Source organism: Nothobranchius furzeri, chromosome 6 (genome assembly GCF_043380555.1).
Source record: "Nothobranchius furzeri strain GRZ-AD chromosome 6, NfurGRZ-RIMD1, whole genome shotgun sequence".
Lineage (NCBI taxonomy): Eukaryota > Metazoa > Chordata > Actinopteri > Cyprinodontiformes > Nothobranchiidae > Nothobranchius > Nothobranchius furzeri.
Genome location: NC_091746.1, coordinates 35,575,391 through 35,602,113, shown reverse-complemented (window position 1 = coordinate 35,602,113; position 26,723 = coordinate 35,575,391). Strand labels below are relative to the sequence as shown.

At 41.4% G+C, this 26,723-nt stretch overlaps 1 protein-coding gene across 1 annotated transcript; it reads left to right on the top strand.

The window, feature by feature from the left end:
- The first annotated feature begins 153 nt into the window (after positions 1-153).
- On the top strand, positions 154-21,143 carry atp6v1b2 (ATPase H+ transporting V1 subunit B2). The gene is made up of 14 exons (XM_015974640.3): positions 154-394; positions 2,302-2,357; positions 2,737-2,835; positions 5,538-5,631; positions 5,922-5,999; positions 6,140-6,279; positions 9,748-9,849; positions 12,327-12,424; positions 12,736-12,859; positions 12,937-13,087; positions 13,169-13,251; positions 14,971-15,075; positions 15,187-15,316; positions 18,573-21,143. Exons 1-14 carry the CDS (start codon positions 169-171, stop codon positions 18,707-18,709), a joined length of 1,623 nt encoding a protein of 540 aa, XP_015830126.3. The 5' UTR covers positions 154-168; the 3' UTR covers positions 18,710-21,143.
- The last annotated feature ends 5,580 nt before the right edge of the window (positions 21,144-26,723 follow it).

The following is a 26,723-nucleotide window of genomic DNA, read 5'->3' as shown; positions in this document are numbered from 1 at the left end:
TGTGGACAGAAGTCATGATTGGGTGTAATAAACATAAAAAAGGAAACAATCCCCCAAAACAAATTGTGTATTATGAAAATAGGAAAAAAATACATTGATTAAAATATATTCCTAATGGTTTTGATTTACGAGATCATTTTCAGACGATGCGGCTGCAGCAGGCTGCGCATGCGCCGTGACAGTCACGACTCAGACCCTGCTGCAGCTGTTTCAGGTGGAAACATGGCGATGAAGGCGCTCAGAGGGATGGTGAACGGAGCCATGAGCGAGCTCTCTTCGGCCGTCAGCGGCAGCAGACCGACAGCCGCCGCTCCGGTGTCCGCCGGGAGCACCGCCGCCTCCCGGGAGCACGCCCTGGCCGTCAGCCGAGATTACATCTCACAGCCTCGCCTGAGTGAGTCTGCAAATGTATGTTGAGGTCCGAGAGGCAGGGCTCCATCCTGTCAAGGTGTTTATCAGAGATCCGTCAGGAAGACTAGAGTCAGTCCAGAACTTTCTTTAGATCCTGCCAGTCAGACAGAAGGTTCTGATGGAGTTCTGTTTGTGGTTCTGTTGGTTCCTCACCACCAAAACCATCTCAGTGTTCTCTGACTAATGTGACATCATTCCCACTGGGACTCAGAAATTAGCTTTAATCCACTGAAATAACTCAATCTGTGGTAACCAACTCGGATATTAAACATTTTTATTTCAGTAAAATAGTTTAGTCAGGTGGATAGAGCTGTATTCTGTTTTTTGAACCAGTCCTATTTATCTAGTTTAGAAGCAGAATTTATGCTGATGCCTGAGGACAATCAGTGTAGTTTCTAAACCATGCAGCTGTTTCAAGAACAAGAAAATCTTTATGCCAGGCAGTTCAGCTCCGGAGCAACACCTGGACATCAGGCGAGTACCCTCAGCTTGCCCCTCTGACCATCAACAATGCTGCTGATCCACATATAGAGAAGTTGTCCAGCACCAAATTCCTGATAATGTGCATCTCTGACAACCAGTCATGGAGCCCCAACACTATCACTGGCTGGAAAAGACCAACAAGTCCCTCCAATAACTAAAGAGTGGGAGAGCGCCTTCTACAGAGGCACCACGATGGCCACATGTCCTGCTGCGTGAACCTGCAGTGCATAGAAAGAGCAGCTCCCCCACCCACCCTTCCAGGACATGGAGGAATCTGCTTCACCCATAAAACTCTGACCCCTTGCACCCTTCTCCCAGCCTCTTAGCCTGCTGCCATCATGAAGGAGGCTGCAACGCCTCTGAGCCAGAACCTGCAGGCAAAACAACAGCTTCATCCTCCACTCTGCTGAAACTCTACTCAACACTCCTTTCCCAAAATGAACTCTGGGCCTTCACCCCCCTCTCTCCTTCTCAACCACAAAGATGCCATCATCTCCAGTGTTTAAAGTAACTGCACCTAATGAGTCTTTCTCTGGTCTTCCTACTATATAACTAGGGGTGACCCAGTCTCTTAATGTTTATTTCTTATGTCGATTCTTGTTTGTTGCTTTCATGATTTCTTTTTAATGGAGGTTGTTTTTTATTTATTTCTTTGTTCACTGCATGTAGCACCAGGGGTCAGCGAGGATTAAAATTTCATTTTGGGCGTATGTCAGGCAGCTACAGGTGAAAGTCAAAAAACAAGAATATGGTCTAGAAGTCCATTTATATCAGTGAGCCAGTTTAGACTGAGAGACCATCTAAAGGCTCAGCAACCCTTTGCAGGTGTTCTGGATTCATTAGCTGATTAGAGGGTGACACTTTGAGTCTAGAATAATGAACCTTTTCACAATATTCTGATTGTCTGAGATCAGCTGTAAGCCATAATCATCACAATTAGAACAAATAAAGACTTTGCATGTAATGAGTCCGTCTAATTTATTACTGTAGTTTCACCTTTTAAGATGAATTACTGACATAAATGATCTTTTGCACAATATTCAAATGTTTTGAGTTTCTTCATATAAAGCAACGAAACAGTAAAGCTGTGTTTGATCTTTAACCCCCAGAAACCCAAATTTAGAAAACAACTGCAAAATCTTTTTTTAACCTTTCACATGTTGTTCTAGGAGGCCAGATAAACGGGCCTATTTACACATTTTAACAGCCAATAGTGTTGCAGAACTGAACAATAGGACCTATTAGCAATGTAAATGTGGTTTTAAAAAGAAAAAAAAAATAGGGAAGGTTTATTTTTGTAGACTTAAATCTGATGTAATATTACAACCGTGGGTCTCTGGGGGTTAAGATGGAGCTGGATCTTTGAGAGGTTTTCTTAATGTATTTTCTTCTTCTCTGCATCTTTAGCCTATAAAACTGTGTCTGGAGTCAACGGTCCTCTGGTGATTTTGGATCAAGTGAAGGTAAAGAACCACCTCTGTGGTTGTGTTTTACAGATTATAGAAGGTCTTTCACCTGCTGAAGCACCACACCAAAGAGGGAAAGTCACCTTTTCTTTTTCTAACAGTTCAAACAAGCAAAACTTGACCAAAAGGTTTTACCTAAAACGCAACTATGTGTTTGATCAACCAGTCTTGAAACGTCTAAGAACATTTTAAAGAATAACAACCAAATACTAAAGCATTCTCCTTTATGATGGGTGAGACATGCATCCTGATCTATTTTCATTTAAATAACCATGGTAGGATCAGTAAAGGCTTGGCCTCCACTATCCTGACACCTAATTCAGTTGAGTTTATAAGCTGTGTGACTAACATCTTTGGTCCTGCTGCTATTGAACAGTTCCCAAAGTACGCTGAGATTGTCCACCTCACCCTACCTGATGGTACCAAACGGAGCGGACAGGTTTTGGAGGTCACTGGATCCAAGGCTGTGGTTCAGGTACTCAGACTGGCTTTTAGCTTTCTATATCCAGAACTTTGTGTTTCTGATGAAGCGTAATGTGCTAACAGACCAAACCGGTGATGGTGAACAATATCTACATAATTCCTGACAAACATTCTTGTTTTAGGATTGTTGCGGTTTCCTAATATGTTTTATAACCACTTATTATATCTAGTTTTGCCAATCTCTCATAACAAACCAAAATATAAAGTAGGGTAGTCTTCAATTTCAGAGCAGTTAAAGCGATTAACTTGATCTTTCTACTTGGTTATGTTCAAGTGAACAAAGCTCAGCAAGTTGTTATGAATTTCATATGGATGCTGCGTCAGACTCTGGGGGTTAGAAAAGGTGATGCTGATGCTGCTGAACAAATGCTGAACATAACACTCATGCATATTATGCGCTCTGACCTGTATGCTGTCTTTGGGGATAGGGTAAGAGTTAGGGTGCAGGGTCAGTCTGACATACCTGGCCTGTCAGACTAGCATGCGCTGTAATGTGGGCATGCCAATCTGAAAAAGACAGAACACTGGCTCCGCTCCACTTCACTCCACGCAGTCAGGTCCAGCCCGCCCCTGCCTGGCCGGGTTGATTACACACATCCTTAGGAATGCAAACGTGGGCAGTCTCCAAAATTTACCCGAATATTTCAGTGATGTCATGAGCGCATCTCTGAGCTCGTGGGCGGGGCAAAAGATGCGCAAAGTCCACGGTAAACAAAAGAGGCAGCCGTGAGCAGTGTTGCTTTTGGAGACTGACTCTGATATTGCATCTTGCTCTGCTGCGTCCTCCCGTGGGGCAGCTCAAGTCTCGCAGCGCTGTATGTGTGTGTGTGTGTGTGTGTGTGTGCTCACAGCAGAGACAGCTTCAGTCAGAGGCTCATTTCCTCCTCAGTATCCAGAATGATAATGAATTGTGAATGCGGGAAACCCCCATTTACTGATTCTATCTGCCAATTAGAGGCTCCCCCTAACGGTAGGCCTGACTTTGAGCTGGCCAGTCAGTTGGCAGTGGGTGTGTTGGACCAGTTCATCCCAAAGCAGACTGCTTTGTGAAAAGGGTTGAAAAATCAACCTGTTGCACACAGAAAAAAAAAATCCAGGCTAGCCAGATGTGAACACTCTACCCAGGCAAGGCGGAGTAGAGCTGATTCCCTGGAACGACTTTAGTGGCAGAAGTTCTTCTTGTAGGTTGTTTTCATGTAGCTCTTTGTTCATGACTAATAGGCCATTCCCATCTGTACCGGGTCGGCCCGGGCCGGGTAGCGTAGGTTGTTTACATATCTGGGTGGCCTGGTATTTTTCCGGGCCAAACAAGGCTCATTCTCAGCCCTCTTCTCGAGGGGGTCTGCTTCAGGCCGACCAGGGCCAACACACCCACTGCTGACAGCAAATTCACACCTTCCATTAGAGCAAGCCTCTGATTGGTGGGTGGAATCAGGCCACATGGGCTTAAGGCAAGGATGTGTGGAATCAACCGGGCCAGGCTGGGGCCGACTGGGGCTACCAGGCCCGGGCCGACCCGGTACAGATGGGAATGGCCCATATGTTTTTGAGCAGAGACGTGGGAGAGCATTAACAACTCTTCAATAAACTGTTTAGATGTTCTGACGTCCACCTACTCTGCTCTGGTGTCCTCATGACTCTTAAGTGTCCTCCCCATGGACATCCTGAAACCTTATTCACTGCAGCTGAGCCTCTCGCCTAGATGTTTTTGAATATCCAGAAATCATTTCTTTCAGCTTAGCAAAAACTTTCAACATATCTGGTTATTTCTGATGCAAAGTAGTGATGGCTCTTTAAAAGAAGAAGACATCGGCGCCTTCTGCACATGCCCTCTTCTTTTATAGTAACGATCAGTTTAGTTGATTTATGACAAAACTAATGAATGATGATAGCTGATTATTTTGTGTCAGGGAGGAAAATACTTAGGAAAAGGGTTTTGGTTGTAAACGTGTAAAATAGTAATTATTAACAATAACTCATTGTGTGTTACATCATTCTGCTAAAATCAATGTGAGTCATCATTTAATAAGAGAAAACAGGATCCAAGGGTAGAAGGACAATACAACAAAGTACTTTAACCCAGAAGTCCTGAACACCGGCACATTCCCGTACAACAAGAGTAAATGAGCCCAGAGTCCCAGGGGACAAAACGAGTAAAGAGGGTTTTAACAGTTTGTGTCAAACAAGCTCTATGACAAAGTTTCTTCTGTAAATATTGATGATTGGGGTTTTTAGAGGCAGGAGTTTTTAAGTTCTGAGAGCGTGACCTTGGAACTGAGAGAAAATATTTGATTTTTATATGTTAACATTTTATTTTGCTCAGTTAAGAGCTTTGAGATCCCAACAATCAAAATGTGGAGGGAACGAATGATCGGGAATGCACTGTGTGAAAAAATGCTGGGAAGATTAAATGGGAGTGATGAGACTCTTAACAGAACAAGAAAGGGACAGCATATGCTCATATGTGACTTCTACCTTGTGAAGGTGTTATTAGCAGACTGGACTGTGGTGCTCTGAATGCACAACGTAGGATTAGCAATCTGTAACATCACTGCCTCAACTTTTTTCGTTTTTTCTTCATTTTGTTCTAGTTTATTTTATCATGATATTGTACAGAGGAAAAGAAAACTAATACAAATTTGAATTATAAACAATAAAAATTAAGGGCTTTGAATGATTGTAAATTGTCTACAGGTTTTTGAGGGGACAGCTGGCATCGATGCCAAGAAGACTAGCTGTGAGTTCACTGGAGACATCTTACGGACACCAGTTTCTGAGGACATGTTGGGTACGTTACCACTTACACACACACACACACACACACACACACACACACACACACACACACACACACACACACACACACACACACACACACACACACACACACACACACACACACACACACACACACACACACACACACACACACACACACACATTTTAAATGGACTGTTTTGCAAGATAAAGCTACTGTGGTTGTATTGGTTAAAAATGTGTGTGTGTGTGTGTGTGTGTGTGTGTGTGCGCGCGCGCGTGTGTGTGTGTGTGTGTGTGTGTGTGTGTGTGTGTGTTTAGGCCGTGTGTTTAATGGATCTGGTAAACCTATTGACAGAGGACCAGCAGTCCTGGCTGAAGACTTCCTGGACATCATGGGTATGTTCCCACCAGCTTTTGTCCTTTTATGCAGAATTCACTGTGAAATTAAGCCATAGGGAGTAAAGGCTGCTCCTTGGGCCTTCTGGCTTACCTGTGACTGTGTCTCTAAGCCCATCTTCCTGTGTGTTTTCCCACAGGCCAGCCTATCAACCCTCAGTGTCGTATTTACCCCGAGGAGATGATCCAGACTGGGATTTCTGCCATTGATGGCATGAACAGCATCGCTAGAGGGCAGAAAATACCCATCTTTTCTGCAGCAGGACTGCCACACAATGAGGTTTACAAAAAACACACATATTCTCTACTCATTTACCCTGAACTTCAACATGTCACCTGACAATCAGACACATACACATTTTGTTCAAGTTTTAATGAAACGTTTGCAAAAAGTTTTCATCATATAATACAGACACACATCTCCTTATACACACCAAAACACGGAGGACGTTTGACTTGTAACGTCCAGAAATGGTCAGTTTTCACCTACATATTGACCTACACAATGTCTGGTCATCTACAGACATAATTCCACTATCTGAGTGGAGTTTCTATCCTGTCTTCTAAAGCCCAGAAGATTCTGCAGCCCTAGTTGACATTTCAGGGGGAACAAGATGTCAGCCTATGTTCCCAAACAAAGCCTTCTTTTGATAAGACCGCAGGATTGTACACTCTCATGAAAGATGAACTTTTACAACTCATAAGATAAATAATCATTAAAAATAATATGGTTGAATGAACAAATATTATATGAATACTAATATTAATGTTTGAATAATCTGTGCTTAAATTACTGTGGTTGAAATGAATATTATTATGATCAGTTAAGTTAGATTTAACAAGTGAATCACTATCTACTGACAGCTCACACACTCAGACATGTGATGATGACAAGGTCAAGCTAATATCCTGACACGTTGCTTTCTGTTCCACCAATCAGAACTTCTGTATCTGACGCGAGGCGTGTTTTCTGAGGTTTGTTGATAAAACTCTATTTACTTGTCAAATTCTGATTTGTTAGTAAATCAAAATATGACGATCATTAAAACAGAGCTCACTTCACCATGAGTCAGTTCTTGTGAGTTCTTGAGAAAGCTTCGGACCGGCCATCCGGAGCAAAACCTCTTTAACCCACAGCATCTTTTGACAAGCTGTCAAAACCTGTTGCACGCTACAGCTGACCGCAAACGGTTCCTTCAGAATAAAGCTGAACCAACTTCAACTCCTTAAGAGTTATTCCTAAGACGCAAACAACTGTGGTGACCTGGAGACATCTCGAGACCGGTCTGGTCGTACTGCGGTTTGTCCTACGGACTTCGGTACACCTGACTACCTGACAGTCCGGATCTACAACAGGGGTCTCCGACGAAGGGTACGCAGGCTCACAGATTGCGTCTGATGTGGTTTTATAAACCATCAATTATAGTTACAGCAAACCAAATTCACTCTCACTCAGAACTCAGTTTCTTCAGATACGAGAGCTTCTGATAACATCACATTCACACATCATCACACCTCACATTCCATCCACTTAGATTCATTCATCACATAAAGTGTTCCTAGTTGTCATGTTTTTAATTGTTTAGAAAATCAAGTTCTTACTTTTTATAAACTTGACTCTCTTCTTGAATTAATACGAAGTGTGTTTGATCGCTGAAAAAGTAAAGATTTCTAGAATCTTCTGATTAAACATTCAAAGACTAATAAGGTTGATATCTTATATTTATATAGAATATCACAGCTTATCTGTCATAAGTAAAGGTAATATATGAAGCTTAAAAGCAACAATATTTATCCTTCTACAGACTACTGGTTTTGCAGCTCAAAGCAAATAAACATAAATATGATAAAAATAAATAAGATAAAATAGTATTTGGACACGTTTTGCCTTTGGTGAAACGTTGCTTTATGGCAGTAAATTTTAATCTTCAAAAGTCATCTTTACTACAAGGTAGAACCTGTAAAGCCTGAGCTCCTGTGGAATGAGCAACACAGTGGTAGTAAATGTGTGGGCGGCACCTTCTCAATCAAATTGAAGTCAAACTGAACTTGTGCTATTTGGCCAGTATAAAAGCACAAGTTGAGTTACATGTAGTGAATTAAAGTTAAATTTTATTTTGTTGGCTGCACAGTGGTGCAGTGGTTAGAGCTGTTGCCTTGCAGCAAGAAGGTCCTGGGTTCTCTTCCCGGCCTGGGATCTTTCTGCATGGAGTTTGCATGTTCTCCCTGTGCATGTGTGGGTTCTCTCCGGGTGCTCCGGCTTCCTCCCACAGTCCAAAAACATGACTGTTAGATTAATTGGTCTGTCTAAACTGTCCTTAGGTGTGAGTGTGTGTGTGTGTATGATTGTTTGTCCTGTGTGTCTCTGTGTTGCTCTGCGACGGACTGGCTCTCTGTCCAGGGTGTACCCCGCCTGATTGCCCATTGACCGCTGGAGATAGGCACCAGCCCCCCGCGACCCTACGTGGACAAGCGGGTTCAGACAATGGATGGAGGGATTTTATTTTGTTTAAAAACGACTACTTTGCTGGAACCTTCCAATAGAACATAATAACCTGCATATTAAAGAGCGAGTAACACCTATAACACCTACTTTTTATTTTCTGATAACCTGAATAGATGAGTGTCTAATAGTGCTGTAGAAATGTGTAATCATTATTTTGGCAGTTTAGTGCAACTTTCTCTAAATTTAATATTTCATCCCAAAACCGTAACTATATCTCCATCTTCAGGTTAAAACTCTGCTCCACCTTGATTAAGAATCAGCCACAGCTGTAGAGCTGCAGGGTGACGTTGTCTGTACCGCACTATGTGGCTGCACTGCACTGGTTGTTGAAATAAGTCTCTACCCATGGTGTTATTCCCACTTGAAACACTCTGCATTGGTGCTACAATGTTTGAATTAAAGGGGATATATTACACAAACCTACCTTTTGCATCCTTTTTGCTGCCATGTGGGTCTCTACTGCCGATATGAACACTCTAAACCTGAAAAAAAGCCCATCCATTTGTTTTTGTTTTTGTCTGCATTTAGTTTTAGGAATTATCAGCCTAAAATTAGTTGTTTTAAAAAGTCCTTTTTTGTGATGTCACAAACTGGGAATTTGGCATAGAACCACCTCTCTCCTCTCCAGACTGGAGAAGGAGTTGCTTTAATCGGAGACCATTCCAGATGTTGGAGCTATTCAGCTTATAGCAGCCTGAGTGTGGATGGGTGGGCGTGGCCAATTTCAGCATTTTTTTTCTTAAAGTGACAGAGCGTTGAAAAGGTTTTTTCTGGAAGGTAGCGAAAATGTCAAGAATAAAACTGCTGAGGTCACTTTGTGTGAGATGAATTTTTTTGTAAAGAACTTCATACAGATGTTTTGCATTGATCATAGGACTATTATAACTAGGACTATTATAACATTTTACAATAGGCCTCCTTTAAAACCGTAAACCTTAATTAAACTGTGAAGGAGTCAAATCTTTTTTCTGTTTCCAGCTAGACCTTTACAGGTGCGGTCTAATCACTGGTGGCTTTGAACTGGAATAAAGGCAGTTAATTTCCTGTCTGTTCATTTCTGTATGATTAAAAAGGCTCATCTTGATGAAACCTAATGAATAATTCAGTGTGTCATTTCTTTTGAACTCATCTGATTTCATTAATATGAAGACAATTTTAGGTTTCATCTTTAATTAGGGAAAATGACTGCCCAGATGTTTTAAGGAGTTTGTGTAACATCTCAGATTTCCCTCCATCTTTCAGATAGCAGCTCAGATCTGTCGGCAGGCCGGTCTGGTGAAGAAGTCCAAGGATGTGATGGACTACAGCGCAGACAACTTTGCTATTGTTTTTGCAGCCATGGGGGTAAGAACCAGCCTCACACCGTCACACTGACTCAGTTCAAATGTTTTAATGCATTCATTTGTAATCTGTTTTTCTGTTAACTTCCATGATGTGACATTTTTTTTTTCAATTTAAATTTGAACCACATTTAGCAGCAACAGCTCTCAGTACCTCGATGGATTGTCATCAGTCAACAATGTTCTGTTGTTTCCTTTAAATTGCTTTTTGAACTCCCTTTCAGCTTTACTATCAGCTATCACCGGAAAGATACTCTGTAGAAGTTTTTCTGACCAGCTTGGACAACATTTCTTTCCTCTGCCTCCTAATTGTGGAGTTCCTCAAGGCTCCAGCTTTGGTCCCTTTCTTTTCTCATTATGCCTGCTTCTACTGGGATTCTTTTTCAGAAAACACATCACTGATAAACCTCAAATCTGTATGTCTATTCCAGCAATGACCAGCATCTATTTAGATGCTCAAACAAAGATGAAGATAAATGTCATCAATCAGATAAAACAAGAGCTATTATTTCATGTCCTCCGTTGGTATTAAACGATCAATGACAAATGATCTGCACTTGTTTTGTACTTTTCTGAGTCAGATTACTCCAAGATACTTTACACTAGCCAGTTATTCACCCATTCACACACTGATGGTGATGAGCTACATTGTAGCCACAGCTGCCCTGGGGTGCACCGGCAGCAGCGAGGCTAACGTACACACGCACCACTAGTCCCTCCGACCACCACCCACAGGCAAGTAGGTTGAAGTGTCTTGCCCAAGGACACTACTAATATGGACAGAGCCTGGGTTAGATGGCAGGAACCCACTGATCACAGGGCAGACTCTTAACCTCTGGTTCACTGTTGCTCTAACACTTGGTGTTAAAGCACTGTTAGTCATTTTTGTGCCTTTAAAGTGACAGTGAGCAATTTTTACCATTGATATCTGGAAATATCTATCAAAATGTTGTTGAAAATGGATTAAATGATGCTCAGTTGTTGAAAAATATTGGCAGGTTTGTAACACAGAACCATAAAAATCAGGTCTAAAGTACATGGAAGCAGGTCTAAAGCCTAGTTTATGCTTCTGTGCCAGCTCCACGAGGGAGAGACTCACACACATGGATGGAGACATTTTGCTCTCGAACTTCTCCGTCTCCTGGGGAGTGTTGCAAAGCAATTCCCCACCAGGACAACAGAGGGTGTAGCTGTGTTCTGTGGTACCCTGTCATGTATCCGGTCAGAGACTTTTTAACCTGGACAAATTTGCCCTTCATGCTCCTCCACCTCTTCATGCACTAGCCACCTCTAAACCTGCGTTTCCCATCATTTCCATGCACAAATAAAACACCTGCTGCATATCTATTTACTCATCCAGTCACTGGTGAATAAAACATTCCTATTTTTAGTGTTTTTCCATGAGTTATTCTTCAAGCTGCTCTCTGTCTCACGCTAGATATCTTGGGCTCTTTTATGTTTTTGAGGGCGCAATGGCGGTGCTATTCTGAATGCGATGTCCTGACCAATCACAAGCTTGCGTTCTCTGTCTCATTGGATGGATGTTTGGTAAAAGTGGGCTTGACTCCGTCTGTCCTTGTGAGCCTGCTGGAGAGCCCTCGCAAGGTCGAATAATGGCGTTGCGCATCTCTGTACCGATGTAGAAACAGAAGCATAAACTAGGCTTAAGTCTTGTGGCGACGCCATGTTTCCTTCTACTGGAGCTTGTGAGGACAAAACGCATTTACTGATTTGAAACAAGTGGTTATAAAACTTTCACATTTACCTCTTCGCTTGTTGCCAGTGATGAAAGGGAGTCTGATGTTCTTCTCATTTAGCTGGAGTTTGAACGATCTGACAAAGTGCTTGTTAAAAATTGCGCTCCCAGGGATTTTGACCCTAATTGCCATCCGTTGGTAAGGTCTTACTCAAACACAAAAATACTGCTTGCTTGCAATGATTTTAGGTATGTACTGCCCCCTATTCCCTGGGAAAATACACACTGTCACAATAAATTTAGTAAACAGACGAGTTCATTAAGATGAGCTTTTTCCAGCTAAAACATCTCAGTAAAACTAAGCCCATCTGACCTGGTATACACAGTATTTCATGCTTTGGTCCCATCTCCCCTGGAGTTCTGAGCGGGTCTCAACCAGCCTTCTGTCAAGCTATTCAAAGTGCAGGTGCTCTCCTTCTGCCAGGGACAACAAAGAGCATCACATCCATTCGTCCTGTCCAGTTCAGGATCCAGTTTGAACTTTTGCTGCTTGTTTTTTAAAGTAGTAATGTTATAGTGGCCTCCAACAGACCAGCCAACTGTGAGCTTTAAATCACAGTTTCACTGGCCTTTATTTCAGGTTATGCAGGGCATCATGTTAATGAATGTGATTTTTGTGATAATCTACTGGATTATTTTTTGGTTTGATGTTGTATTTTATAGCAATCTCTGATATCATATATTCCAAATAGCTGTTTTTTTGCATCTTCTTTCTCTGTCCTCAGGTTAACATGGAGACGGCTCGGTTCTTTAAGTCGGACTTTGAGGAGAACGGATCCATGGACAATGTGTGTCTATTCCTTAACCTGGCCAATGACCCCACGTATGACTTGCAGGCTCTTTTATTAACATTAGTAGATGTCAGTATTTCCCCACTTTTTTAAGTTGTTCATTAGATTATTTAAAAAAATGTTTAAAGATGCATCTAAATGTTTTAAAAGTAAGATATTAAGAGACTCGTCTAGATAGACACAATATTTTAACGTATTTTAGTATTTTTAAGGCTTTGTCCTCATAAGACTGAGATGATTGAATTCCGATCTTCAGACCATCAGATTCAATAGCTTTTCATGTTATGAAACGTTACAATAGACAAGTGGAAATAAACAGATTCTAATCCTTTTCTTCATGCAGCATTGAGCGCATCATCACACCTCGTTTGGCTCTGACATCAGCAGAGTATCTGGCCTATCAATGCGAGAAGCACGTCCTCGTTATCCTCACGGACATGAGCTCCTATGCAGAGGCTCTTCGGGAGGTCAGCCACGTTGTTTTTGCATTTATTCCAAGTGAATTCAGAAGATCGGAGATGAATTATTAGTTTGTCTTGCTCAGGTGTCTGCAGCCAGAGAGGAGGTGCCAGGTCGTCGAGGTTTCCCCGGCTACATGTACACAGATTTGGCTACCATCTATGAAAGAGCAGGCAGAGTAGAGGGGCGCAGTGGTTCCATCACCCAGATCCCCATCCTCACCATGCCCAATGATGGTACCAACCAAACCCACATGAGCTCCTCATGCTCATGGCTGTAGCATTGTTTTTATTTGCAGGGTGCTTTTTGTCTTCCAGACATCACTCATCCTATTCCTGACCTAACTGGTTACATCACTGAGGGACAGATTTATGTGGACAGACAGCTTCACAACAGACAGGTAGTGAAGAGCAGCCGGACACACATGGAGAAGACTTTCAGCCTCTAGAGCAGGGGTACTAAATCCTGTTCCTGGAAGGCAGAATGTTTATGTTGTTCTGCTCCAGCACGCTTAATTCAGTGGTTTAATAACTTGTTCAGCAGCTCATCAGGCTTTGCGGATGCCTGCTAATCACCTGCCTCTTGAAATCAGGCGATGTAGAAGTGGGGAACAACTAAAATGTGCTGGATACCAGCCCTCCAGGAACAGGATTGAGAACCTCTGACTTAGAGGGTGGGTTAAAACTACAATGGCAAATTTTGAAATCAAGTCAGCTTAAAACATTTTTCATGCCTCTCAACAACATTCCAACATAGTATAGGCCTAGCTATAAATAAATTGTGGAGATAAAATAAACATAATAATAATAGTAATAATAATAATAATAATAATAATAATAATAATAATAATAAAGTGGTTATCTTGTATTTGTCTGAAAACCTCCACCAGTAACACATTTAGGACCGAAATCAACTATTGGACCATCTTGTTGTTGGTCTCACAGAACCGCAGCACTTCCCTGGGTCCTCCACTCATCGCACACTCATGTATTCAGCACCAGAACACCACTGGTGGGAGAGCTTCTCCTCTCAGTAATATCAGAGGAGGAGAAACAGCCAGCTGCTACCACTTCAGCTTTAGGACAAACTACCAGAGTCCCAAAAAGAAAATCACCATTTAAGTCACGGACAACAAAAGACGTGTGGACCTAGAAAACGGCAACTGGTGTTTAGCATGATCTTGTTTCCTCTGGCAACGTGGGTTTCTGGATCCAGTAGAAGCATCTGAGGGCAGATACCCAAGGGGAGGTGTGATTGTGTTTGCGTTCAAAAGTTAGCTTGTTCTGTATATTCACTATAGCGTCATTAGGAGGACAGCTGTTGATTCTATCATTCTTTATGTTATGTTTAATTTATGAGTTTGTTTTTTAAATCTCTGACCCCTAAAAACACAACAGCAGTGTGGCACGGTGGGACACAATGGTTCTAAATAAATAAATAATCAAACAAATAACTTTCCACTCCAAGTTGTTTACTACAACTTTTGTTATTGTTATTAAGGGACTTGCTGCTTTGCCAGCAGGGCCCTTATTGTTATTCGCCGGAGGATTTTTTCTCTTTCATTTTATTATTCTTACATGGACGTTAATGTGACTCGGCCGTGGGAGTTCTGCTATTACTTTTCTAAGCGTTTTGATTTACGATGGTGAAATTATTACCAAAAACTTCAATTTTTTTTTCATTTTGGGTGTGTGCCACTCAAAATTTGCATAATAATAAATTAAATATGCACATAATTAATTTGATGGCTGGCCAACTAAACAGGCATTTTTACATAAGTGGGCAGTCCCTTTTAAAATTTCCTCAGGAATTCCCCACACACATTACATCAAAACGACCGGCCCAGCCATGGGAAGTGTGGTGTGTCGTGTTTTTGTGTTGTTCACCCCAATGTCACCCAAACATCCTGATTTTTGCGGTGGTCAACTCAACTTCACCCAAACATCACTACTTTGCCTCTACAGCACGTGGCCACCATCTTGTGCCAGGTGGCAGGTCCTTTTTTAAAATTTCTTCTGGACTTTTCTAGTTATTATTATTTAATCAAAATGAAACAGCTTTAAGTGTATTAATTACAGGGAATTTTTTAATGAAGGAGCTTTTGCCTTTTCCTGGTCAGATATATCCACCCATCAACGTGCTACCGTCTCTCTCTCGACTGATGAAGTCGGCCATTGGGGAGGGAATGACCCGCAGAGACCACTCTGATGTGTCAAACCAGCTTGTAAGTACAAGCTGTCATTCATAGACCTTTACTACTGATCTATAACAAGTTGTGTGTGTGTGTGTGTGTGTGTGTGTGTGTGTGTGTGTGTGCGTGTGTGTGTGTGTGTAGTACGCATGTTACGCCATAGGAAAGGATGTTCAGGCCATGAAGGCGGTGGTGGGAGAGGAGGCTCTAACTGCTGATGATCTGCTCTATCTGGAGTTCCTCACGAAGTTTGAGAAGAACTTCATCTCTCAAGGTACAGTCTTCTTGCCACTACATACAGGACATCTGTCTGTAGCTAGACAGGGAAGAAGGGTAGTGTTTTATTTATTTTTTATTGTCTTTACTTTGTCTCCATGAGTCCTGAATAACATCTAGGGCTATGGTATAAACAAAACTGGCATTCCAAGTTTGGCTTCACATGATTTCAGTTTGCAAGCATGCTCTTATTTTGTAAGTTATTCCTAACAATGTGCACTTTCTCCTGTTCAGAAAGCTAAACTCCAGTACATCTTGTGTTTAAACAGTCAGTGCAAGTGCATATGGGGGAACACACCAGCCCAGTAAGCACATCAAAATATTAGTTTTCATTCTAATCATGACCTCATATGCTCTGTGATGTGGCCTCCAGTTGAAAAAAACACTCATACTTATGCACTTTAACTAGTTGGTATCTGCTTGTGTTTTATCTAATTTATAAATGTTAAAAAGTTATTTATTTCATTCATGTCTTATTCTTAAATATCTGTTCATTTTTATTGTAGTCTGTATGGATTCTGACATGATAACAGTAATTATCATCTAACAATACATTTTTATCACCTCTAAGCAGCTCGAATCGGCCCCCTGCTGGTGTAAGTTGATGTCCATTATCTTCATGGAGCTCAGGATAGTTAGATCCAACTCAATGACTAAGTGTGTTAAACAACTGTGATTATGATATTTTCCATATTAAGCAGCTCTACTAACTTCAGGATTAATATTTCACAATAAAACCAAAACCTATAATTAAATTACAGTCTTAGAAGAAGAGGAAGCAACAATCTTTTATATAACTCCTCTCAAGATAAAACATGAGGTGCTTCACATGAACAAAAATAGGAAAAATAGAAAACAAATTTGTTTAAAAACAAATGATTAAAAATATAAAAAAATTGATAAAATTGTTTAAAGTGTAAATAAAAATGTGAGGAAAGGGGAAAACATGATGAAGAAAGATGAAAGGCAGAATTGGTAAAAAGAGCTGAATGAGGAGAGGGTGGTGTTGAAAGCAAAATCCAACCTGAACCAGTGAGTTTCAGCTGCTTTTTAAAGGAGACCACTGAGTCCACTGATCTCAGACTCAGGGGGAGAGAGTTCCAGAGTCTGGGGGCCACAGCAGCAAATGATCTGTCACCTTTGGTCTTTAGTCTGGTGTGCTGCACAACCAGTAGGCTTTGATCACTGGACCTCAGGGACCTGCTGGGGGTGTAGGGACTGAGAAGATCACCAATGTATGATGGTGCTTGTCCATGTAAGGCCTTAAAGACCAGAACCAGGATCTTGAAATGAACCCTGAAGTTGACTGGCAGCCAGTGAAGCTGGAGGAGAAGCGGGGTGATGTGGGTGTATTTGGAGGACTTGGTCAGAAGCCGAGCACAGGCATTCTGAACCACCTGTAGACGGTTCAGGGAGGTTCTGCTCAGACATGTGAAAAGAGAGTTACAGTAGTCTAAATAAAGCCTAATTTACACTTCTCCATCTGCATCGATGTGGAGACACACATTGCCATTATGTGTCAGCGCAACGGCTCTCCAACAGGCTCACAGAGAGTGATGGAGACATGCCAAAATTTTTAAACATCTGTCGAAAGTGATGGAGAATGCTAGCTAGTGATTGGTCAGGATGCTGCTTCCTGTAAATTCGTAAACAGCACCGCCATTGCCCCGTCAAAAGGTAACAAGATATTTAGCGGCAGACCCGGAATGGATTGGAGAACGCGTCATGGAAAAAGTCCGAAAATATGAACGTTTGCTCCCCCATGACTGAAGGAGTACAATAATACGGAGCAAACATTTTATTCGTGGACAGAAATGATGAGAAACGTGCGTTTAGAGCATGTTTTAGAGGGAGCAACCGTATGAAGAGGAGGAGGAGAATAAAGGACATATATGTCCGTGTTATAAAGTCTTGGATACATGAGTGTTATGTTGGCATTATACCACAGTAAAGTGTTGCGCCCTCTGTTGTTCTGGCAGAGAATTGCTTTGTAACACTCCCTGGGTGACGGTCCAAGAGCAAAACGTCTCTGTCAATGCATTTGTGTCTCTTTCTTTCAGAACTGATGGAGAAGTATAAATCAGGCTTAAGAATGAGGAGATGAAGGTGTGGATAACAATCTCAATTTCAGAGCATGACTGCATGATACATAGCTCAGCAATGTTTCTGAGATGAAAGGATGAAGAGCGAACAAGAAAACTGATATGAGAATCCAGGGTGAGAGCTGGGTCAAAGGTCATACCAAGATTCCTGACAGAAGGTTTGGTGTGAGAAGCAAGTTGACCAAGAGAACTCTACATTTCCTGGGGCTTAAAGGAGATGTACAGTTGGATGCCATTTGCATAAGGATGGTAGGAGCTCAGGATGTGCTGAAGAGGAGGCAGATAGAGGACGAAGAGTAGAGGCCCTGCACAGAACCTTGTGGGACACCGTGGGTGAGGGAGGCAGTGGAAGACTAAAACTTGGAGATGGCCACAAGGAAGGAGATCCCACTCTGCCCACAGTGGATGCCTGGGATCAGCCATAATGACCTTTGCTCTATTTAGAGATCTGGTGATGAAGAAATCACTGAGACAGCTATTTTACTGCAGACAGTTCTTGTTCCTGACTCGTACCAACAGATCAAAGAAAAGATCAGAGCAGACTCAATAAAACTAGATTAAAACTTGTTCTCTGTCTTGGCCCCTCAACTGCGAAATGAACCTTTACTCGAGGTCGGACAAGCACTTGCACTGCCGGTTTTTAAAAGTTGGATGATGACTCACTTTTGTACTGCGGCGTTCCTTCAGCTGGCTTTTAGCCTTTTTTTTTTTTTAGATAATTGAGCTTTCTTTTTATCCCGTTGTTTTAGTTTTACCTTTAGCTTTTTTCTCTTGTTTTTATGTATATCTTTGTTGGCCTTTGCAAGGCCATTGATGTTTTAATTCTTTTTTATGCGTGTACAGCACTTTGGTTCGTCTCCTCGTCAGTGGAAAGTGCTTTAGAAATAAAGTTGATGATGAAAACACTTCCAGATAAACAGAACTAACACCAAAAGCATGACGTTTCTGATAAAAGTGCATACACTAGTTCGGTCTATCATCAATGAGACATGCAAAATATTCTGTTGTGACATGACCTCAACTGTCTGGTTGTTGATCATTACTGAGGTGATCAGACAAGGATTGTTAAAATCAGTACACATTTCCTTTATCTTAGCCACATTCATGTATAAGGAAGAGTCTTCACACCATTGTGTGTGTGTCTTTATCCAGGTGCCTATGAGAACCGGAGTGTGTTTGAGACTCTTGACATTGGATGGCAGCTGATGAGAATCTTCCCCAAAGAGATGCTGAAGAGGATCCCTCAGAACACTTTAGCAGATTTTTACCCACGAGAGGCCAAACATTAGCTGAACACACACTGCGCCCACCTGTCTGCTAGAGACCTCGCTGCGTACATACACCGTAGTGTTGTGATACTGTAAAATGTCCACACACTTGTGGCTTTCATGTGGCCTTTACAGCAAACCTACCCTCCAAAGACAGAAATGAAGAGAGACTGAAAAGTGTTCATGAGTTTGTTTACTGTGTGGATAAAAAACTTTCTGCTGCAAATGTATGAAGATTATTTAGTTCATCAGATGTTTATATGATGATGATGATGGTGATAGTGATGGTCATGATGGGGATGATGATGATGATGATGATAGTGATGATCATGATGGGGATGATGATGATGGTGATAGTGATGGTCATGATGGGAATGATGATGATGACGATGATGGTGACAATGGTGATAATGATGATTATGGTAATGGTGATAGTGATGATCATGATGGGGATGATGGTGATGATGATGATGACGATGATGGTGATGATGATGATGATGATGACGATGATGGTGACAATGGTGATAATGATGATTATGGTGATGGTGATAGTGATGATCATGATGGGGATGATGGTGATGATGATGATGATGACGATGATGGTGACGATGGTGATGATGATGATGATGATGACGATGATGGTGACAATGGTGATAATGATGATTATGGTGATGGTGATAGTGATGATGATGATGGGGATGATGGTGATGATGATGATGATGACGATGATGGTGACGATGGTGATGATGATGATGACGATGATGGTGATAATGATGGTGATGGTGATAGTGATGATCATGATGGGGATGATGATGATGAGGATGATGACGATGATGGTGACGATGGTGATGATGATGATGATGGGGATGGTGATAGTGATGATCATGATGGGGATGATGATGATGATGACGATGATGGTGACGATGGTGATGATGATGATGACGATGATGGTGATAATGATGGTGATGGTGATAGTGATGATCATGATGGGGATGATGATGATGAGGATGATGATGGTGACGATGGTGATGATGATGATGATGGGGATGGTGATAGTGATGATCATGATGGGGATGATGATGATGATGACGATGATGGTGACGATGGTGATGATGGGGATGGTGATAGTGATGATCATGATGGGGATGATGATGAGGATGACATTTGGTCTTTATTTTCAAATGACAAAACATCTAAAATAGTTAGGATGAGAGAGTGTTGAAGAATTAGAAGATCTTCCAACTTTTAGAATGATCCTGAAGATCATACATCATTCAGTTTTCATTGCATGAAGTTGTTTATGTGGTTGGTGTATTTTTAACAGTGATGATCAGACGGAACATCTACCTTTAGAGGCGAGACTAATGACACAAAGCTAAGTGATTGTGCTCAACAACCCTTGTTTAATAAAGCTGCATACACATTGAGTGAAGATATCCAGATGTTAAAGGTTGGGTTTGTTAGAATTCTACCGAGTCTGTTTTCAGTTTGTCACACTGTTTATGAAAACTTAACCAGTGGTTGTTTGTGTGGATTCCTGTTTGTGAACGATGGTGAAGCTTTTCTTTGCACACACATTTAAGTTATAACAATGTGCTTCCACTGGAATGATCTTCAGATTGGCCTTTGATGGTGAACCTTGTTTCTGGGTTGTTATCGACCCAGAATTCAAAGCAAACTGTGATGCTTTCCCAATATGTGTGTGTGGTGGGATTTTTAATGGTGTTTGACAGGAGTTGTACCCAGACTCGTCTACATCACTGATGAGATGCCTACTTTTAATGTGGTCTACTTTTCTGTCCCATCCTGATGAACCCAGACTAGGCTAAGATGAGTTTGTTTCTTTGTCATTAAGTAAAGGAAGAAAAGCTTGGCTTTTAGTGTCAGTCGGGGGCAGGAGAAGAACAGGTGTCTTCTGGGTTTCTTCAGACAAAAAGCCAAAAAAATGGTGCAGCTTCTTCATAAAGACTTGTTTTTTTTCTGTAGCTCAGCCAAAGTTTGAGATGAACAACATTGATCTTTTTAGAGCAAATGAAACATTACACAGCAAGCATTCCACATTAGACAACTCCACATCACACGATCCAATCACTTTGACTGGGTTAATTGGGCCAGTCAGACTGTAAAAGGAGGATCTGTGTGGTTAGGAGGATCTGTGTGGTTACATTGAAAAAGTATTTTATCATTCAAACCTGTTTGGGGATCCTGTGTTTTCTTACAACTTGATGGTGTTGTGTATTTGTAGATTTTTGTGCCAAAAGCTTGAATCTGTCTTGTTTATTTTCTTAGGTGTTGGCTTAAAACCACTCATCTGCCTTGAAAAACCTGCTAAACTGTTACTGTTTAAGCCGTTTCTTGCTTATTCTCTGGGTAACGAAATGCATGCTTTGCTGTTAAATGTTTACTGTTGGTGCCTCATGTCACATATGATAAAATAAAGACCGCTGCCTCATTATTTCAGCTCAGTTTTTTTTACTTAAGCCTTTTGCTTTCAGAAGACATTTTCCCTCTGTATCTGTATCTTATTTTCTTGACCAAAAATTGAGCAATCTGTATCTAGGACTCACACTTCTGCTGTGCTTGAGGGGATGAAGCCCTCCTGTATGTTATTCTATGTCTGATTTATTCTAGTTTTAATTCATAAATAAGAAAAATAGTTATATATTTCTTACTTGAAGAAAAGTGTTCTTCATCACTTTGTTAGTTAAAGAGCAAGTCACCCCCAAATAAACTTTTTTTTGCTGATAAACTAAATAAATGTGTGTCTAATCGTGCTGCAGACATGTGTAGTCAATAATTTGGCACTTCAGTGCATCTTAGTTAAAATTTAAATATTCTGCCTAAAACTGGCAGTGTTGTGCCGTTGTCAGGTAAAAACTCTGCACTGTATTTTACTTTAAATCTGCCACCACTATTGGCTAAAAGGTATGCTATGATGTAAACTGGTACATTATGATGTCACAATGCTGTCCTGAGCCTGTGTGTGTGTATTTGTTAGCAGCTCCGCCTTCTCGGTCTGCCAGGCAACAGCATTTGTTGCATTTTTCAAACATGAAGTGGGAGTGAAGTTAGACTCTGGTAGGGGGTGACTTGCTCTTTAAAGGGACTTTACGGAGTTTTGAATTTTTATGCTCACGGTTGCCCCCTCTGGCCAAAAGCGTAACGGCAGCTTCAATAGTAGGCTCGTGCACGAGGCGTGCATGCTGTACGTGCACACTCCTTAACGAAAATAACAGCTGAGACGAAGCTCTGTGCAGCTGAGCTCTGAGAGCTGACAGTCCCTTGTGTGTGTGTGTGTGTGTGTGTGTGTGTGTGTGTGTGTGTGTGTGTGATGCTGTGGGCATCTTACTGTAAAAAAATATACCATTAAAGTAAAAAAGAAACTCTAAAAAAACTGTGTTCTAACCCAGGTCTCTTGCACGAGAGACCGTCGTCTATCTAGAAGAGCTAAACCACCACTGACATTTGTGGTATTTGTAATATTTATATCCTTGATTACAGCTAAAACAACGTTCGAAGAACGGTTCAGAGCGAAAATGGCAATTTTGTTGCTAATTTGCAGGAAATATCTGGAAGAACGTAGCTAAGGGTCCTCAGAAATGTAGCTAGGTTCATCACTAGGCGTTAGGAACAGCGACAAAGTCGCTGAGTTGGCACTACCTCTCTCTCTGCTGCTAAAGCTACGGATAGCAAAAGCTATCTTTTCAGCCTCCTGCCCTCTGGAAAGAGATACAGAAGTCTCCGCTCCCACACTACCAGGCTGACCAACAGCTACATCCACCAGGCTGTGAGACTGCTGAACTCTCTTCCCTCACAGATCCCAGCCAGCAGAATCACCAGGGTGACAGGAGTATAGGATGGCAGACTGGACCCCCCCCCCCCCCCCCTTACATACACACACACACACACACACATACATGCACATTATACAAAAAGGAAATAGTGGTTGAACCAAGAACGGGGGAAACATTTCTGATTGTAAACAACTACCTCTGCATTGCAATTGCACACACCTGCTGCTATAAGTTTTGTATATTATTAGCGATATTTATCTGTTTAATGTTATCTTATTGTTAGGGATGTTTTTTGTTTTTGTTATTGTTGTGCATCTGCACTTTATGTTAATGTCTACGCACGGGACAGTGTGAAACGTAATTTCAATTCCTTTGTATGGCAAGCACATTCGAAGAAATTGACAAATAAAATATTCTATTCTATTCTATTTAGTTATTCATTGTTACTTGTTACCCTCATTGACACCACATGTGTGTGGATAAAGGAACATTATTGCCCCACAGCAAGGAAGTTGCAGGTTAAAATCCTGGCATTTTTTTGCATGGAGTTGACAAGTTCATAGCATGCATGTATGGCTTTTCTCCTGGTACTCCGGTGTTCTTCCAGATACCAAAATAATGCATGTCAGGTTCATTGGCAACTTTAAGTTGTTTCTGGGTGAGTGTGTTACTGGTTGTCTCTGTTGGCTTTTGATGGAGAGCTGTCCAAGGCATCCCCAACCCCCAACTTAGGCCCAATGACTGCTAGACTTAGACACCAGCTGTCTGTGATTCTACTGAAGAAAAAGCAGTTAGAAAACCAAAAAGAGGGAGAATACAAGATAACGTAACTGTTTTCCTCATTGTGCAGTACTTTCAGTGACCACAGAGAGGTGCTGCTGCTCTGTGGTAGTTCATTGGAGCTGAGACTGGTGTGTTAAACTCAACATCTGTCACGAACTAGCAAAGTGTGTGTGAGTGTGTGTGTGTGTGTGTGTGTGTGTGTGTGTGTGTGTGTGTGTGTGTGTGTGGCCCGGAGGACAGAGGGCAGGAGAACGCGCAGCTAATTAATTAAATAATTTGGTTCTGTACCTTTTCTCTTCAGCACAGCTGACAAAGTTTGATGATGGGTCAGTCTTCCTGCATGCTCAGATCATTCCCTTGCTTGAAAAATTGTTCCAAAATGAAAGTTGAACCCGCATCTTTTTTATCTGTGAATTCAATGCCGTTCGGTGAGTCTCAAAAATTTGGGCATCTTACTGTAAAAAAATGTACGATTAATGTAAAAGAGAAACTCTAAAAAAATTGTGTTGTCACCCAGAATCAAACCCAGGCCTCCTGCACAAGAGCCCGACGTCTTACTAGAAGAGCTGAACCACCACTGACATTTATGGTATCTGTAATATTTATATCCTTGATTACAGCTAAAACAACGTTCAAAGAACGGTTCAGAGCGAAAATGGCAATTTTGTTGCTAATTTGCAGGAAATATCTAGAAGAAAGTATAAGGGTCCTCAGAAATGTAGCTAGGTTCATCACTAGGCGTTAGGAACAGCGACAAAGTCGCTGAGTTGGCACTACCTCACTCTCTGCTGCTAAAGCTACGGATAGCAAAAGCTACGGGCTATGCCTGAGCGTGAACGCGCATGAAGCAGCCTGCTCAACCCGAGCAGCTCAGCTCTAGTCTCTTTTTCTGTGATTTTATAGAAAAACAGGCAATCACAGTAAAAATGCCAGGGCTCATTCTACAGGACCAGGGCATTGCAGGATAATGTATGAAGAAGAAATTTATAATTTCTATACATGTTTTGGCTGTTAAACTTCCATAATGCCCCTTTAAACTCAGGCAGGAGCAACCCAAAGTCTGTTTATAAAGGTACTGGGAGGATAAACCTCTCTTTTACCCTCCTGATGAGTTAGTGGTAGCTAATGGGTTCTGTTAGTTCTGGAGAAGAACCACATAAATAACCATCTCAGAAAAAAATCAAATTAGAGTATTTTTAAAATTTCAGCTCCTTAAATTTATGTGTTCATGATTAGTACTTTCAGCATAAGATTATTATTATTTGTGTTGTTTGTAACATTATTGAAGGGGTAGGTACTGTTTTGCCAGTTCATAATATTTTACCACAATGAGCCACTTAAACATCGCAGTCATACAGTTCGAGTGTTTGATAAGCAGCAACACAATTCTGATCCTATTATTTATTTAATATCGTTAATCTATAGTTTTAAACCGTGACTTACCCTAAAAATAAAATATATCTGCAGAGCAAAATCTTTTCGGCTACTACTGCTGCGGTTTGTCAAGATTTCCAGGATATTGATTAGAAGTCTGGCTCTGCGCATGCGCGGTAAGTGAAGCGGCGGGTGAAGCAGAGCGGTTGCTGCTGCAGCGTCGCAGACGTGACCGACGCAGCCGCCAAAGCACGTGATTTGCATGTGCCCGTTAAGTCTTTGTGACGTCATCACAGGAGCCGTATTGAGACAGCACATATACACATTCCACCGCAGTCACGCGACAAGCAACAGCTGAAGAGACTTAGAGGACCTATTTTAAAACCAGAAATGTCTTCAGTGGAGGAAGTTAAAGTGGAAACGATTGTTTCCATCGGGAAAAACGTCCTTTTGCCAATAATAGTGAAGCATTTGTATGGCATCTCAACAAAAGACTGGAGAATAATGATGACCGGACTGGACAAGTTGAGAATAGACGTTTCGTTAGCACACATGCTTAATGAAATGTATCGGGTTGCCTCATCCCAGGTTTTATGCATTATATTGCCCAGAATCTGTACATACAGGAAAACTTTGGGGAAATATGAGTACACTGTAACTGCTAGAATGCAAGACAAAATCAGTGAATGTGTCTCAGACTCACTGAGGATGCCATTTCAGAAAACCAGCAGCGCCACGACTTTAAAAGGTGTTCTGGAGAAGGAGATCTCAAAAAATGTGAGTAATGTTGCGTCTTCCATTGTTAATAACAGGCTTATTCCTACAGTGCCATCAGATTATGTCAAAGACTTTACACTTTGTCCTGACGTACTACGATACACAACACTATTGTTATTCATGGTTGTTAGAAAATATGCTCTGGAAATGAAAGAACCGTTTGTTCAACGTTGGAAAATACAAGATGAGAACCTTCTCGATTGGGACAAAGTCATCGATTACAAGGGTAGCGACGGCGTTATGGTTGTCAAGACAGATTATAGTTGGCCCAAACCAGACATAGGAGAAAAATGTAAAGACAGAAAGCCATCTTTTATTTTAGAGGATATCAAGAAATCATCCTTTGACATAGAAAACCGTAGAGACGACCAGTTGCCTGGCCAAGATTGTCAGACAGAAAACAGACTCTCTGTCGACATATCAGAAGATGCAGATTTTAATACGCAGACCGAAGAAAGAAATTTGGCAGAATTACCAAGAGAATCCAGTGACCAGATCCAAGTCACGCAAAATAACCCAATGCCAAATCAAGAAACTGATAACGAGAAGACCAACGGTCTTGACTTGATCCCTGAGAAAACGGCAGGTTCTTTACTTTCAAGTCTATTTATCAGATTTATGCTAAAATCATCAAATGAATTTGTCGGACAACTAGACAGAGAAAGAATAGACGAGGTAATGAAATGTCTGAAACAGAAAATTCTACCTTTTCTAAAGCATATTTCAGAAAAACTGGACGATGAAGACATGGAGCTCTATGTTAAAAAGATGGTTACACATTTGTGTAAGACATTTCACAAACCTGAACTAATGTTTAAAGCTGCAATGGAACCAGGGGGTGACGAGTTTGCTAATGCTTTATGTGAATATTTGAAAACACATCCACCCAGTCAGGCTAATTTCTTTGTCAGGTTCTGTTCAGCAGTGAGAAAGTTTTTCAAGAGGCGCTGTATATGAGCAAAGGGGCGAATTTCCATATATAAACATTACAAAAGAGCAAATCTCTAGGTGATTTAGAAGCCTCTAACATTCAACACCATCTTTCAGTAAACCACGTACAGTTTTAGTACACTGGACCCATACAATTAAAAGAACCCATGGATAGAACAGGAACAATAATATTTGTTTGTGATTTAACCAATCAGCTCATGTAATTGTCAGACTCGAAGACTGGGTTCGGGAGTAAGAGCGTTTATTATACAGATGATGGGCTGAAAGCGGTGCTGGAACGGCTGACGGATGAGGTCTGAGGAGGAAAGGTGGAGGTTTAGCTGTAGTAGCTTTGGAAATACTCTGATCATGGATCA

What these genes read in the sequence shown, in the direction of transcription:
- atp6v1b2 (XM_015974640.3), top strand. Translation starts at nt 169, where the DNA reads ATGCGCCGTGACAGTCACGACTCAGACCCTGCTGCAGCTGTTTCAGGT. An exon ending in AGTTTCTGAGGACATGTTGG is followed by an intron (nt 5,632 to 5,921) that starts GTACGTTACCAC and finishes GTGTGTGTTTAG; the next exon opens with GCCGTGTGTTTAATGGATCT. An exon ending in AGACTTCCTGGACATCATGG is followed by an intron (nt 6,000 to 6,139) that starts GTATGTTCCCAC and finishes GTTTTCCCACAG; the next exon opens with GCCAGCCTATCAACCCTCAG.